At 44.0% G+C, this 15,621-nt stretch overlaps 1 protein-coding gene across 6 annotated transcripts in view; it reads right to left on the bottom strand.

Moving 5' to 3' along the window:
• Positions 1–15,621, bottom strand: part of LOC139375487 (protein Jade-1-like) — a 96,921-nt gene that overhangs the window by 34,471 nt on the left and 46,829 nt on the right. For all 6 annotated transcript variants that reach the window (XM_071117322.1, XM_071117320.1, XM_071117319.1 and 3 more), the window contains 3 exons: positions 5,081–5,248; positions 4,760–4,876; positions 2,731–3,255 (listed from right to left, as the gene is read on the bottom strand). In XM_071117322.1, the coding sequence (XP_070973423.1) occupies positions 2,731–3,255; positions 4,760–4,876; positions 5,081–5,248 (810 nt within the window). The remainder of the gene's footprint in view (positions 1–2,730; positions 3,256–4,759; positions 4,877–5,080; positions 5,249–15,621) is intronic.

The raw sequence follows: 15,621 nt of genomic DNA, 5'->3' as shown, positions 1-15,621 counted from the left end.
AGAACCAGGTGACACGCAATTTAGTAGTAATGTCAGTATGGTAGAGTAGTACTGTCAGCCTGTCTAGTAGAGTAGTACTGTCAGCCAGTCTGTATAGTAGAGTAGTACTGTCAGTCTGTCTAGTAGAGTAGTACTGTCAGTCTGTCTAGTAGAGTAGTACTGTCAGCCTGTCTAGTAGAGTAGTACTGTCAGTCAGTCATGTAGAGTAGTACTGTCAGTCAGCCAGTCTAGTAGAGTAGTACTGTCAGTCAGCCAGTCTAGTAGAGTAGTACTGTCAGCCTGTCTAGTAGAGTAGTACTGTCAGCCTGTCTAGTAGAGTAGTACTGTCAGCCAGTCTGTATAGTAGAGTAGTACTGTCAGTCTGTCTAGTAGAGTAGTACTGTCAGTCAGCCAGTCTAGTAGAGTAGTACTGTCAGTCAGCCAGTCTAGTAGAGTAGTACTGTCAGTCTGTCTAGTAGAGTAGTACTGTCAGTCAGCCAGTCTAGTAGAGTAGTACTGTCAGTCAGCCAGTCTAGTAGAGTAGTACTGTCAGCCTGTCTAGTAGAGTAGTACTGTCAGCCTGTCTAGTAGAGTAGTACTGTCAGCCAGTCTGTATAGTAGAGTAGTACTGTCAGTCTGTCTAGTAGAGTAGTACTGTCAGTCAGTCAGTCTAGTAGAGTAGTACTGTCAGTCAGTCAGTCTAGTAGAGTAGTACTGTCAGTCTGTCTAGTAGAGTAGTACTGTCAGTCTGTCTAGTAGAGTAGTACTGTCAGACTGTCTAGTAGAGTAGTACTGTCAGACTGTCTAGTAGAGTAGTACTGTCAGTCTGTCATGTAGAGTAGTACTGTCAGTCTGTCATGTAGAGTAGTACTGTCAGTCTGTCATGTAGAGTAGTACTGTCAGTCAGTCTAGTAGAGTAGTACTGTCAGTCTCATGTAGAGTAGTACTGTCAGTCTGTCTAGTAGTGTAGTACTGTCAGTCTGTCTAGTAGAGTAGTACTGTCAGTCAGCCAGTCTAATAGAGTAGTACTGTCAGTCAGCCAGTCTAGTAGAGTAGTACTGTCAGTCTGTCTAGTAGAGTAGTACTGTCAGCCTGTCTAGTAGAGTAGTACTGTCAGTCAGCCAGTCTAGTAGAGTAGTACTGTCAGTCAGCCAGTCTAGTAGAGTAGTACTGTCAGTCAGTCAGTCTAGTAGAGTAGTACTGTCAGACTGTCTAGTAGAGTAGTACTGTCAGTCAGTCAGTCTAGTAGAGTAGTACTGTCAGACTGTCTAGTAGAGTAGTACTGTCAGTCAGTCATGTAGAGTAGTTCTGTCAGTCAGCCAGTCTAGTAGAGTAGTACTGTCAGCCTGTCTAGTAGAGTAGTACTGTCAGCCTGTCTAGTAGAGTAGTACTGTCAGACTGTCTAGTAGAGTAGTACTGTCAGTCTGTCTAGTAGAGTAGTACTGTCAGACTGTCTAGTAGAGTAGTACTGTCAGTCTGTCATGTAGAGTAGTACTGTCAGTCTGTCATGTAGAGTAGTACTGTCAGTCTGTCATGTAGAGTAGTACTGTCAGTCAGTCTAGTAGAGTAGTACTGTCAGTCTGTCATGTAGAGTAGTACTGTCAGTCTGTCTAGTAGTGTAGTACTGTCAGTCTGTCTAGTAGAGTAGTACTGTCAGTCAGCCAGTCTAATAGAGTAGTACTGTCAGTCAGCCAGTCTAGTAGAGTAGTACTGTCAGTCTGTCTAGTAGAGTAGTACTGTCAGCCTGTCTAGTAGAGTAGTACTGTCAGACTGTCTAGTAGAGTAGTACTGTCAGTCTGTCTAGTAGAGTAGTACTGTCAGTCAGTCTAGTAGAGTAGTACTGTCAGCCTGTCTAGTAGAGTAGTACTGTCAGTCAGCCAGTCTAGTAGAGTAGTACTGTCAGTCAGCCAGTCTAGTAGAGTAGTACTGTGAGTCAGTCAGTCAGTCTAGTAGAGTAGTACTGTCAGTCTGTCTAGTAGAGTAGTACTGTCAGTCTGTCTAGTAGAGTAGTACTGTCAGTCTGTCTAGTAGAGTAGTACTGTCAGTCAGTCTAGTAGAGTAGTACTGTCAGCCTGTCTAGTAGAGTAGTACTGTCAGTCAGTCATGTAGAGTAGTACTGTCAGTCAGCCAGTCTAGTAGAGTAGTACTGTCAGTCAGTCAGTCTAGTAGAGTAGTACTGTCAGTCTGTCTAGTAGAGTAGTACTGTCAGTCAGCCAGTCTAGTAGAGTAGTACTGTCAGCCAGTCTAGTAGAGTAGTACTGTCAGTCAGCCAGTCTAGTAGAGTAGTACTGTCAGTCAGCCAGTCTAGTAGAGTAGTACTGTCAGTCAGCCAGTCTAGTAGAGTAGTACTGTCAGTCAGCCAGTCTAGTAGAGTAGTACTGTCAGTCAGCCAGTCTAGTAGAGTAGTACTGTCAGTCAGCCAGTCTAGTAGAGTAGTACTGTCAGTCAGCCAGTCTAGTAGAGTAGTACTGTCAGTCAGTCAGTCAGTCTAGTAGAGTAGTACTGTCAGTCAGCCAGTCTAGTAGAGTAGTACTGTCAGTCTGTCTAGTAGAGTAGTATTGTCAGTCTGTCTGTCTAGTAGAGTAGTACTGTCAGTCTGTCTGTCTAGTAGAGTAGTACTGTCCCTCTGTCTGTCCAGCTGAGAAGCCATCGCCGGCTGCCTGGGCGTGGCTGGCCCGGGAGGCATGGCTTGTGAACATATGGCACCCTGACCCCTCCCCTAGGGCAACGGGAAGTGGAAGTAGAACCTACCCTCTCCAGATCCTGGCGGAGGTGAGTGAACAGCTGTAGGCGGTGGAGGAGGACATCATGCTCTCTCCTAGCCAGACTCTCCTCCTCCTCCTTCTGGGGGGTCAGCAACGGCTGGCTGTGATTGGCTCGGCGCTTCAGCTTCCAGTACTGATACAGGAAATCTACTGTTTCCTGGGGCAACTGCAGGTGATTGGCTACCTCCTTAACGTCAACAAACTGGTAAAACTGCTCCTCCAGCTGCTGCAGTTTGATCTGACGCAGGTTCACCGCCTGCTGGTTCACCCTGCTCTCCTCCTGGGGGGCTGGGACGGGGGGTGGAACTTCATCACCTCTGACTCTGTCACTCTTCCGCCACTTCTTGTCTCTGGTCCCCTCTCCGTCTTGTCCTTCCTTCAGACCAGAGTGTTTGGGGCAAAAGGATTTGAACTTGACCTCATCCTGCTCTGTCAGGATGGTGTTCATCTCCAGGCTGCTCTGTAAGGCACAGCTCACATGGAACGCTGTCCGACAGCTCTTTGCTGAACACTGAGGGAATACAGAGTTAAAGCTCTTAGTGAACACTGAGGGAATACAGAGAGCAAGTTACAGCTCTTAGCTGAACACTGTGGGAATACAGAGTTACTACAGCCCTCAGCTGAACACTGAGTTTGAGCTCTTAGCTGAACACTGAGGGAATACAGAGAGCAAGTTACAGCTCTTAGCTGAACACTGTGGGAATACAGTTACTACAGCCCTTAGCTGAACACTGAGGGAATACAGAGACTAAGTTACAGCTCTTAGCTGAACCCTGAGGGAATAAATAGAGCGAGTTACCACTTTTAGCTGAACACTGGGGGAATAAAGAAATGTATAGCTCTTAGCTGAACCCTGAGGGAATACAGCGAGTTAGAGCTCTTAGCTGAACCCTGAGGGAATACAGCGAGTTAGAGCTCTTAGCTGAACCCTGATGGGATACAGAGAGTTAGAGCTCTTAGCTTAACACTGAGGGAATTTGTATTTTATTTCACCTTTATTTAACCAGGTAGGCCAGTCTATATACAGTGTGTGCAAAAGGCATGAGGAGGTAGGCAATAAATAGGCCATAGGAGAGAATAGTTACAATTTAGCAGATTAACACTGGAGTGATAAATGAGCAGATGATGATGTGCAAGTAGAGATACTGGTGTGCAAAAGAGCAGAAAAGTAAATAAAATAAAAACAGTATGGGGATGAAGTAGATAGATTGGGTGGGCAATTTACCGATGGACTATGTACAGCTGCAGCGATCGGTTAGCTGCTCAGATAGCAGATGTTTAAAGTTGGTGAGGGAAATAAAAAAGTCTCCAACTTCAGCGATTTTTGCAATTCGTTCCAGTCACTGGCAGCAGAGAACTGGAAGTAAAGACGGCCAAATGAGGTGTTGGCTTTAGAGATGATCAGTGAGATACACCTGCTCTAACGTGTGCTACGGGTGTGTGTCGTTATCGTGACCAGTGAACTGAGATAAGGCGGAGCTTTACCTAGCATAGGTTTATAGATGACCTGGAGCCAGTGGGTCTGGCGACGAATATGTAGTGAGGGCCAGCCGACTAGAGCATACAGGTCGCAGTGGTGGGTGGTATAAGGTGATTTGGTGACAAAACGGATGGCACTGTGATAGACTGCATTCAGTTTGTTGAGTAGAGTGTTGGAGGCTATTTTATAGATGACATCGCCGAAGTCGAGGATCGGTAGGATAGTCAGTTTTACTAGGGTGAGTTTGGCGGCATGAGTGAAGGAGGCTTTGTTGAGAAATAGAAAGCCGATTCTAGAATTAGTTTTGGATTGGAGATGCTTAATGTGAGTCTCGAAGGAGAGTTTAGTCGAACCAGACACCCATGAATACAGAGAAAAAGTTACAGCTCTCGGCTGAACACTGAGGGAATAGAGAGAGAGCTCCAGCTCTCGGCTGAACACTGAGGGAATGCAGAGAGAGAGGATTGTTGAGGTAACTACCAGGTAGAAAGCCTTGTCAATGCAGTAGCTACATAGCTCCAGTGTCTGTGTGTACCTGTATACAGGCTCCAGTCTGGTCTTTACAGAGACAGCAGGTCAGAGCCCATCTGTTACTAGGGATGTGGGACATGTTGGTGATCGGCTCCATCTTCTCTGGGTTCCCAATGCTCACCTACACACACATAATCATTAGACAATACACTCCTTGCCAAAATGTGAAAGTCCCCTTTATGCAACCATCATTGAAACACTAGGATACTATCACTTGATAACTTCAAGCCTCCTTGATGAGACCGCATACCAGGATAGGCTTGGACAAAGACATATGATTGGACAGACCATAGAGACTTGGGGGTCAGAGGTTAGGGTTCATCACCTCGGGGATCCACAGGGCACAGCTGACGTGAACCCACTTTGTTCTGCTGCGAGTGGGTTTCATGGCCCCGCCCTTCTTGGGGCAGAGTTGGCATTTTGGCGAGATACCGAGGTCACAGGTCCGACACAGCCAGCTTCCCTTTGGCACCTTCAGAATCCCATAACACGCCTGGAACACAGAACATACAGAACATAACCACTAGGTCAGAGCGTTGGGCCAGTCACCGAAAGGTTGCTGGATCGAATCCCCGAGCTGACAAGGTAAAAATCTGTCGTTCAGCCCCAGTTAACCCACTGTTCCCCGAGAGCCGAAGAAGTGGGTGTCGATTAAGGCAGCACCCGCATCTCTCTGATTCAGTGGGGTTGGGTTAAATGCATAAGACACATTTCAGTTGAAGGCATTCAGTTGTATAACTGGTTAGGTATCCCCCTTCCCCTTTTCTTAGAACAGTCACCTATACTCCCTCTCTGGCCTCTAGGTCATCAGGCTTCTGATTATCCCACACACCTGTCACCATCGTCTCACGCACCTGCGCCTCATGTCACTCACCTGGACTCCATCACCTCCTTGATTATCTTCCCTATATCTGTCACTCACCTGGACTCCATCACCTCCTTGATTATCTTCCCTATATCTGTCACTCACCTGGACTCCATCACCTCTAGATTATCTACCCTATATCTGTCACTCACCTGGACTCCATCACCTCCTTGATTATCTTCCCTATATCTGTCACTCACCTGGACTCCATCACCTCCTTGATTATCTTCCCTATATCTGTCACTCACCTGGACTCCATCACCTCTAGATTATCTACCCTATATCTGTCACTCACCTGGACTCCATCACCTCCTTGATTATCTTCCCTATATCTGTCACTCACCTGGACTCCCATCACCTCCTTGATTATCTTCCCTATATCTGTCACTCACCTGGTCCCCTCCTTGATTATCTTCCCTGTATCTGTCTCTCCCCTTGGTTCTTTCCTCAGGTGTTATTGACTCGGTTTTCATGTCGGTGCGTTGCTTAAAACACTCACTCCCTGAACTTGCTTCCCGACTCTCAGCGTACATCGTTACAGGAACACAGAGCATAATAACACACCTATAACATACATGATTTATCAGCAGAATAAGTAAGGGATAAACGGTTCTGTACATTACCTTGGATATGGATGGTGGAGTTCGTGAAGATCGTTCTCAAATAAAATGATATGAAAGCACACATTTATCGGAAGATAATTTTTTTTTTTATGGGGGGGGGGGGGGTTAAAATTGACATTTTTATAAGCAAATTCATACTCTGTCATCTCTTGGTTACCAGACCCAGTCGTTTGTTCCATTAGTATATTTACGGACGTGAACCAGTCATTAGTTTATGTTCTGTTGCTATGTTCAGTGGCAACGTTCCTGTCCCTTGCTCGCTGCTAGCTAGCCAACTAGCTATGGCTACACAGTCACTACCTCTTCTGCCAGAATAACAGAAACGTTTATTCCGTTGCGTTTAAGCTGCTTATCCAGCTTATACCACAGTTGCCATAGAAAACAACACTAAGCACACAAACATGAATGTGTGCATGAGGCAGATGGTCATGTTTTTTTATTTCACCTTTATATAACCAGGTAGGCTCGTTGAGAATAAGTTCTCATTTACTGCGACCTGTCCAAGATAAAGCAAAGCAGTGTGACACAGAGTTACACATGGAGTAAACAATAAACAAGCCAATAACAAACAAATCAATGACACAGTAGAAAAAAGAAAGCAGTGCAACATAAACAACAGTTACACATGGGATAAACAATCATACAGCCAATAACACAATAGGAAAATCTGTATACAGTGTGTGAAAATGAAGGAAGGAGGTAAGGCGATAAATAGGCCGTAGTGGCAAAGAAATTACAATTTAGCAATTTACACTGGAGTGATATATGTGCAGATGAGGATGTGCAAGTAGAAATACTGATGTGCAAAAGGGCAGAAAAACCAAAACAAATATGGGGATGAGGTAGGTAGTTGGTTGGATGGGCTATTTACAGATGGGCTATTTACAGATGGGCTATTTACAGATGGGCTGTATACAGATGGGCTATTTACAGATGGGCTGTGTACAGCTGCAGCGATCAGTAAACTGCTCTGACAGCTGACGCTAAAGTTAGAGAGGGAGATATAAGACTCCAAAAATGCAGTGATTTTTGCAATTCGTTCCAGTCATTGGCAGCAGAGAACTGTAAAGGAAAGGTGGCGAATGGAGGTGTTGGCTTTGGGGATGACCAGTGAAATATACAGTTGAAGTCTGAAGTTTACATACACCTTAGCCAAATACATTTAAACTCAGTTTTTCACAATACCTGATATTTAATCCTAGTAGAAATTCCCTGTCTTAGGTCAGTTAGGATCACCACATTATTTTAAGAATGTGAAATGTCAGAATAATAGCAGAGAGAATTATTAATTTCAGCTATAATTTTTTTCATCACATTCCCAGTGGGTCAGGAGTTTACATACACTTAATTAGTATTTGGTAGCATTGCCTTTAAATTGTTTCACTTGGGTCAAATGTTTCGGGTAGCCTTCCACAATAAATTGGGTGAATTTTGGCCCATTCCTCCTGACAGAGCTGGTGTAACTGAGTCAGGTTTGTAGGCCTCCTTGCTAGTACACGATTTTTCAGTTCTGTCCACAAATGTTCTATAGGGTTGAGGTAAGGGCTTTGTGATGGCCACTCCAATACTTTACTTTGTTGTCTTTAAGCCATTTTGCCACAACTTTGGAAGTATGCTTGGGGTCATTGTCCATTTGGAAGACCCATATGCGACCAAGCTTTAACTTCCTGACTGACGTCTTGAGATGTTGCTTCAATATATCCACAATTTTCCTCCCTCGTGATGCCATTTATTTTGTGAAGTGCACCAGTCCTTCCTGCAGCAAAGCACCCCCACAACATAATGCTGCCACCCCTGTGCTTCACAGTTGAGATGGTGTTCTTCGGCTTGCAAGCCTCCCCCTTTTCCTCCAAACATAACGATGGTCATTATGGCCAAAGTGTTATATTTTTGTTTCATCAGACCAGAAGACATTTCTCCAAAAAGTGCAATCTTTGTCCCCATGTGCAAACCGTAGTCTGGCTTTTTTTATAGCGGTTTTGGAGCAGTGGCTTCTTCCTTGCTGAGTGGCCTTTCAGGTTACATCGATATAGGACTCGTTTTACTGTAGATATAGATACTTTTGTACCTTTTTCCTCCAGCATCTTCACAAGGTCCTTTGCTGTTGTTCTGGGATCGATTTGCACTTTTCACACCAAAGTACATTCATCTCTAGGACACAGAATGCGTCTCTTTCCTGAGCGGTATGACGGCTGCGTGGTCCCATGGTGTTTATACTTGCGTACTATTGTTTGTACAGATGAACGTGGTACCTTCAGGCGTTTGGAAATTGCTAGGTACACCTCCAAATTGTACACAGGTACACCTCCAATTGACTCAAATTATGTCAATTAGCCTATCAGAAGCTTCTAAAGCCATGACATAATTTTCTGGAATTTTCCAAGTTGTTTAACTTCTTGGTGACAGGGGGTAGTATTTTCACGTCCCGATGAAATGCATGCCCAAATTCAACTGCCTGCTACTCATCTCCAGAAGATATGATATGCATACTATTAGTAGATTTGGATAGAAAACACTCTGAAGTTTCTAAAACTGTTTGAATCATGTCTGTGAGTATAACAGAACCTATTTAGCAGGCGAAACCCTGAGGACAAACCATTCAGAATTATTTTCTTTGAGGTCACCCTCTTTTCAATGGGCTTCATTGGGAATCCAGATTTCTAAGGGACCTTCATGCAGTTCCTATCACTTCCAATGGATGTCAACAGTCTTTAGAAATTGGTTGAGGTTTTTCCTTTGTGTAATGAAGAAGTAGGGCCATCTTGAACGAGGGTCACTTGAAGTGTACTGTTAGATAGAGGCGCGTGACCAGAAAGCTAGCTACAGTTTGTTTTCCTCCTGATTTGAACACAGATCAACCCGTCTTCAATTTTATCGATTATTTACGGTAGAAAATACCTAAAGTTGTATTATAAAAGTAGTTTGATATGTTTTGGCAAAGTTTACAGGTAACTTGAGAGATATTTTGTAGTCACGTTGCGCAAGTAGGAGTGTTTCTCTGGATCAAACGCGCCAAATAAATGGACATTTTGGATATATATCGACGGAATTAATCGAACAAAAGGACCATTTGTGATGTTTATGGGACATATTGGAGTGCCAACAGAAGAAGCTCGTCAAAGGTAAGGTATTAATTATATTTTTATTTCTGCGTTTTGTGTCGCGCCTGCAGGGTTGAAATATGCTTTTCTCTCTTTTTTTATGGAGGTGCTATCCTCAGATAATATCATCGTTTGCTTTCGCCGAAAAGCCTTTTTGAAATCTGACATGTTGGCTGGATTCACAACAAGTGTAGCTTTAATTTGGTATCTTACATGTGTGATTTAATCAAAGTTTGATTTTTATAGTAATTTATTTGAATTTGGCGCTCTACATTTTCCCTGGCTTGACGCCAGCGTCCCCCCACACATCCCAGAGAGGTTAAAGGCACAGTCAACTTAGTGTATGTAAACTTCTGACCAACTGGAACTGTGATACAGTGAAATAATCTGTCTGTAAACAGTTGTTGGAAAAATTACTTGTGTCATGCACACAGTAGATGGCCTAACTGACTTGCCAAAACAATAATTTGCAAACAAGATATTTGTGGAGTGGTTGAAAAACAAGTTAATGACTCCAACTTAAGTGTATATAAACTTCCGACTTCAACTGTACCTGCTGGAACGCGTGCTGCGGGTGGGTGTTGCTATGGTGACCAGTGAGCTGAGATAAGGCAGAGCTTTACCTAGCAAAGACTTATAGATGACCTGGAGCCAGTGGGTTTGTCGACAAATATGTAGCGAGAGCCAGACGACTAGAGCATACAGGTCGCAGTGGTGGGTAGTATATGGGGCTTTGGTGACAAAACAGATGGCAATGTGATAGACTACATCCAATTTGCTGAGTAGAGTGTTGGAGGCTATTTTGTAAATGACATCGCCGAAGTCAAGGATCGGTAGGATAGTCTGTTTTACGAGGGTATGTTTGGCAGCATGAGTGAAGGAGGCTTTGTTGTGAAATAGGAAGCCGATTCTAGATATAACTTTGAATTGGAGATGCTTAATGTGAGTCGAAGGAGAGTTTACAGTTGAGCCAGACACCTAGGTATTTATAGTTGTCCACATATTCTAAGTCGGAACAGTCCAGAGTAGTGATGCTAGTTGGGCGGGCAGGTGCGGGCAGCAAACGATTGAAGAGCATGCATTTAGATTTACTAGCATTTAAGAGCAGTTGGAAGCCATGGAAGGAGTGTTGTATGGCGTTGAAGCTCGTTTGGAGGTTTGTTAACACAGTGTCCAAAGAAGGGCAAGATGTATACAGAATGGTGTCGTCTGCGTAGAGGTTGATCAAAGAATCACACGCAATAAGAGCAACATCATTGATATATACAGAGAAAAGAGTTGGCCCGCGAATTGAACCCTGTGGCACCCCCATAGAGACTGCCAGAGGTCCAGAAAACATGCCCTCCGGTTTGACACACTGAACTCTATTAGAGAAGTAGTTGGTGAACCAAACTAGGCAGTCATTAGAGAAACCAAGGCTGTTGAGAATTCGGTGATTGACAAGAGTCGAAAGCCTTGGCCAGGTCGATGAAGACGGCTGCACAGTACTGTCTTTTATCGATGGCGGTTATGATATCGTTTAGGACCTTGAGCATGGCTGAGGTGCATCCGTGACCAGCTCGGAAAAGTTGTCACGGATGCTTGGCCGGGGTTTGGCCGGGGTTTGGGTAGCCAGGTGGAAAGCATGGCCAGCGTAGAGAAATGCTGATTGAAATTCTCAATTATTGTGGATTCATCAGTGGTGACTCTGTTTTCCAGCCTCAGAGCTGTGGGCAGCTGGGAGGAGGTACTCTTGTTCTCCATGGACTTTACTGCGTCCCAAAACTTTTTGGAATTAGGGCTGCAGGATGCAAAAGTCTGTTTGAAAAAGCTAGCCTTTGCTTTCCTAATTGACTGTGTGTATTGGTTCCCGACTTCCCTGAAAAGTTGCATAACGCGGGGACTAATCGAAGCTAGTGCAGTACGCCACAGGATGTTTTTGTGCTGGTCAAGGGCAGTCAAGTCTGGAGTGAACCAAGGGCTATATCTGTTCTTAGATCTACATTTTGTGAACGTGGCTTATATATTATATTACATTATATTATGTTATTATATAACATGCTTATTTATGATGGTGAGGAAAGCACTTTTAAAGAACAACCAGGCATCATCTACTGATGGGATGAGGTCAGTATCCTTCCAGGATACCTGGGCCATGTCGATTAGAAAGGCCTGCTCGCAGAAATGTTTTAGGGAGCGTTTGACAGTGATGAGGGGTGGTCGTTTGACCGAGGACCCATAGCGGATGCAGGCAATGAGTCAGTGATCGCTGAGATCCTGGTCCACTCACACAGAATTGGTCCACTCACACAGACAGCATCGTGAAGAAGGCGCAGCAGCGCCTCTTCAACCTCAGGAGGCTGAAGAAATTTGGCTTGTCACCAAAAGCACTCACAAACTTCTACAGATGCACAATCGAGAGCATCCTGGCGGGCTGTATCACCGCCTGGTATGGCAACTGCACCGCCCTCAACCGTAAGGCTCTCCAGAGGGTAGTGAGGTCTGCACAACGCATCACCGAGGGCAAACTACCTGCCCTCCAGGACACCTACACCACCCGATGTCACAGGAAGGCCATAAAGATCATCAAGGACATCAACCACCCGAGCCACTGCCTGTTCACCCCGCTATCATCCAGAAGGCGAGGTCAGTACAGGTGCATCAAAGCTGGGACCGAGAGACTGAAAAACAGCTTCTATCTCAAGGCCATCAGACTGTTAAACAGCCACCACTAACACTGAGTGGCTGCTGCCAACACACTGACACTGACTCAACTCCAGCCACTTTAATAATGGGAATTGATGGGAAATGATGTAAATATCACTAGCCACTTTAAACAATGCTACCTTATATAATGTTACTTACCCTACATTATTCATCTCAAATGCATACGTATATACTGTACTCTATATCATCGACTGTATCCTTATGTAATACATGTATCACTAGCCACTTTAAACTATGCCACTTTGTTTACATACTCATCTCATTTGTACATACTGTACTCGATACCATCTACTGTATCTTGCCTATGCTGCTCTGTACCATCACTCATTCATATATCCTTATGTACATATTCTTTATCCCCTTACACTGTGTACAAGACAGTAGTTTTGGAATTGTTAGTTAGATTACTTGTTATTACTGCATTGTCGGAACTAGAAGCACAAGCATTTCGCTAAAACTCGCATTAACATCTGCTAACCATGTGTATGTGACAAATAAAATTTGATTTGATTTGGTTGAAAACAGCAGAGGTATTTAAAGGGCAAGTTGGTCAGGATGATATCTATGAGGGTGACCGTGTTTACGGATTTGGGGTTGTAGCTGGTAGATTTGTTGATAATTTGTGTGAGGTGAGGGCATCTAGCTTAGATTGTAGGACGGCCCGGGGTGTTTAGCATATCCCATTTTAGGTCACCTAGCAGTACGAACTCTGACAATAGATGGGGGGCAATCAATTCACATATGGTGTCCAGGGCACAGCTAGGAGCTGAGGGGGGTCTATAACAAGCGGCAACAGTGAGAGACTTATTTCTGGAGAGATGGATTTTTAAAACTGTTTGGGCATAGACCTGGATAGTAAGACATAACTCTGCAGGCAATCTCTACAGTAGATTGCAATTCCGCCCCCTTAAGCAGTTCTGTCTTGATGGAAAATGTTGTAATTGGGGATGGAAATTCCAGAGTTTTTGGTGGCCTTCCTAAGCCAGGATTCAGATACGGCTAGGACATCCGGATTGGTGGAGTGTGCTAGGGCAGTGAATAAAACAAACTTAGGGAGGAGGCTTCTAATGTTAACATGCATGAACCCAAGACTTTTACGGTTGCAGAAGTCAACAAATGAGAGCACCTGGGGAGTGGAGCTAGGCACTGCAGGGCCTGGATTAATCTCTACATCACCAGAGGAATAGAGGAGGAGTAGGATAAGGGTACGGCTATAAGAACTGGTCATCTAGTGCGTTGGGAACAGAGAATAAAAGGAGCACATTTCTGGGCGTGGTATGATAGATTCAGGGCATAATGTACAGACAAGGGTAAGGTAGGGTGCAAGTACAGTGGGGGTAAACCTAGGCATTGAGTGACGATGAGAGAGGTTGCATCTCTGGAGGTACCAGTTAAGCTAGGTGAGGTCTCCGCGTGTGTGGGGGGTGGGACAAGGGGGCTATCTGAGGCATGTTGAGCAAGACTAGGGGCTCCGCAGTAAAATAAAACAATGAGAGCTGCCATAAACAACAGTATACAAGGCATATTGACATTAGAGAAAAGCATAAGCAATCACAGGTGTTGATTGGGAGAGCTAAGACAACAATGGGTGAGACAACAACGGGTAAACAGCTAGGACAACAACAACGGGTATATGGCGATGAATGGGCAGAAAGGGTCAGTTGGCTTCACACAGGGTCTGAGTTTGAGGCTGGGGCAGACAGATAAACAAAATGAAGTACCGTGTTAATGGACAGTAACATGAATATGTGCATGAGGCAGATGGTCATGGGAACAACATGAATTTGTCTATGAGACAGATGCTGTGCGACTCGAGTTTCACCATCAGATGGAAGACGGAGGCCCCTCTCTCTGGTCAGTCTCACCGGAGGAAAGGAAGGAGAGAGCAGGGACGGTGAGAGGCAGACTCCCTCCACTGAGTCTAATGCCGTATTCAAAACATCTGGGAACTCTGGGGGAAAAAAATAAATCCGATCGGGAAATACTTTTGAACGGTCATCAAACTCCAAGTCGGAGAGGTGTGATCTTTCTAGAGCTCCAACTTTCCAACCTGATGCCCCCCCCTCCAGAGTTCCCAGTTGTCCTGAAAGCACCATGACCATCAGATGCAGGTACCATCAGTCAAGTAAAAATATCTTAATTTATGCTGATCTATTTGCTCTAGTTTTGATACATAATATGGTCTGAGAAGAACAATATTGGCAGGCCAAGCATATAGCCACTATGCTGTGATAATGTATTAGACCAGGCATATAGCCATTATGATGTGATAATGTATTAGACCAGGCACATAGCCAATATGCTGTGATAATGTATTAGGCCAGGCATATAGCCAATATGCTGTGATAATGTATTAGACCAGGCATATAGCCAGGCACATAGCCATTATGCTGTGATAATGTATTAGGCCAGGCATATAGCCAATATGCTGTGATAATGTATTAGGCCAGGCATATAGCCAATATGCTGTGATAATGTATTAGACCAGGCATATAGCCATTATGCTGTGATAATGTATTAGGCCAGGCATATAGCCAATATGCTGTGATAATGTATTAGGTATTAGACCAGGCACATAGCCATTATGCTGTGATAATGTATTAGACCAGGCATATAGCCATTATGCTGTGATAATGTATTAGGCCAGGCATATAGCCATTATGCTGTGATAATGTATTAGGTATTAGACCAGGCACATAGCCATTATGCTGTGATAATGTATTAGGCCAGGCATATAGCCATTATGCTGTGATAATGTATTAGGCCAGGAACATAGCCATTATGCTGTGATAATGTATTAGACCAGGCATAGCCATTATGCTGTGATAATGTATTAGGCCAGGCATATAGCCACTATGCTGTGATAATGTATTAAGCCAGGCACATAGCCATTATGCTGTGATAATATATTAAGCAGGCACATAGCCATTATGCTGTGAAAATGTATTAGGCCAGGCACATAGCCACTATGCTGTGATAATGTATTAAGCCGGGCACATAGACACTATCCTGTGATAATGTATTAAGACAGGCACATAGCCACTATGCTGTGATAATGTATTAAGCATACTGCACAAACCTCATTCCTACAGAACTGGTTTTATTAGGTTAATATTACATTTTAAAGTCATGTTTAAAACAAAAAAATCTCAGTGGTAGATCTCGCCTTACTTTTTGACTGTGAAAGTGATCTTTACTCAGAAAAGGTTGGTGACCACAGCACTAAGTGCTCTGTTGACATTTCACAGAGCTACGCTTGTTTTGGGAGAAGAAAAAAATGAATTTCAAATTAATATGAAACTATGTCATGTCTCAAAATGTATATCTTACCTCTATTGTTTCATGTCCTGAGGATTCGAGAAGAAAGATGATAAGTTCAATGGGAAAGTGAGCCTGTCAGGTAGCCATTTTTGAACACTTATTTTCTCTGGCTTCCATTGATTTTGTCAGCCTAAATCTGGTCATCTTACAAAGGGTAAAAACTCCCAATAACTTTTGATCGGATTATGACAGGCATGAAGGTTGGACCAATGGTTTTCTTAGAGGAATATCTACATAATTTACATATTAT

The sequence above is a fragment of the Oncorhynchus clarkii genome, chromosome 19 (genome assembly GCF_045791955.1).
Source record: "Oncorhynchus clarkii lewisi isolate Uvic-CL-2024 chromosome 19, UVic_Ocla_1.0, whole genome shotgun sequence".
Classification (NCBI taxonomy): domain Eukaryota; kingdom Metazoa; phylum Chordata; class Actinopteri; order Salmoniformes; family Salmonidae; genus Oncorhynchus; species Oncorhynchus clarkii.
The sequence above is the reverse complement of the archived record's forward strand: the minus strand, read 5'-3'. Positions and strand labels throughout refer to the sequence as shown.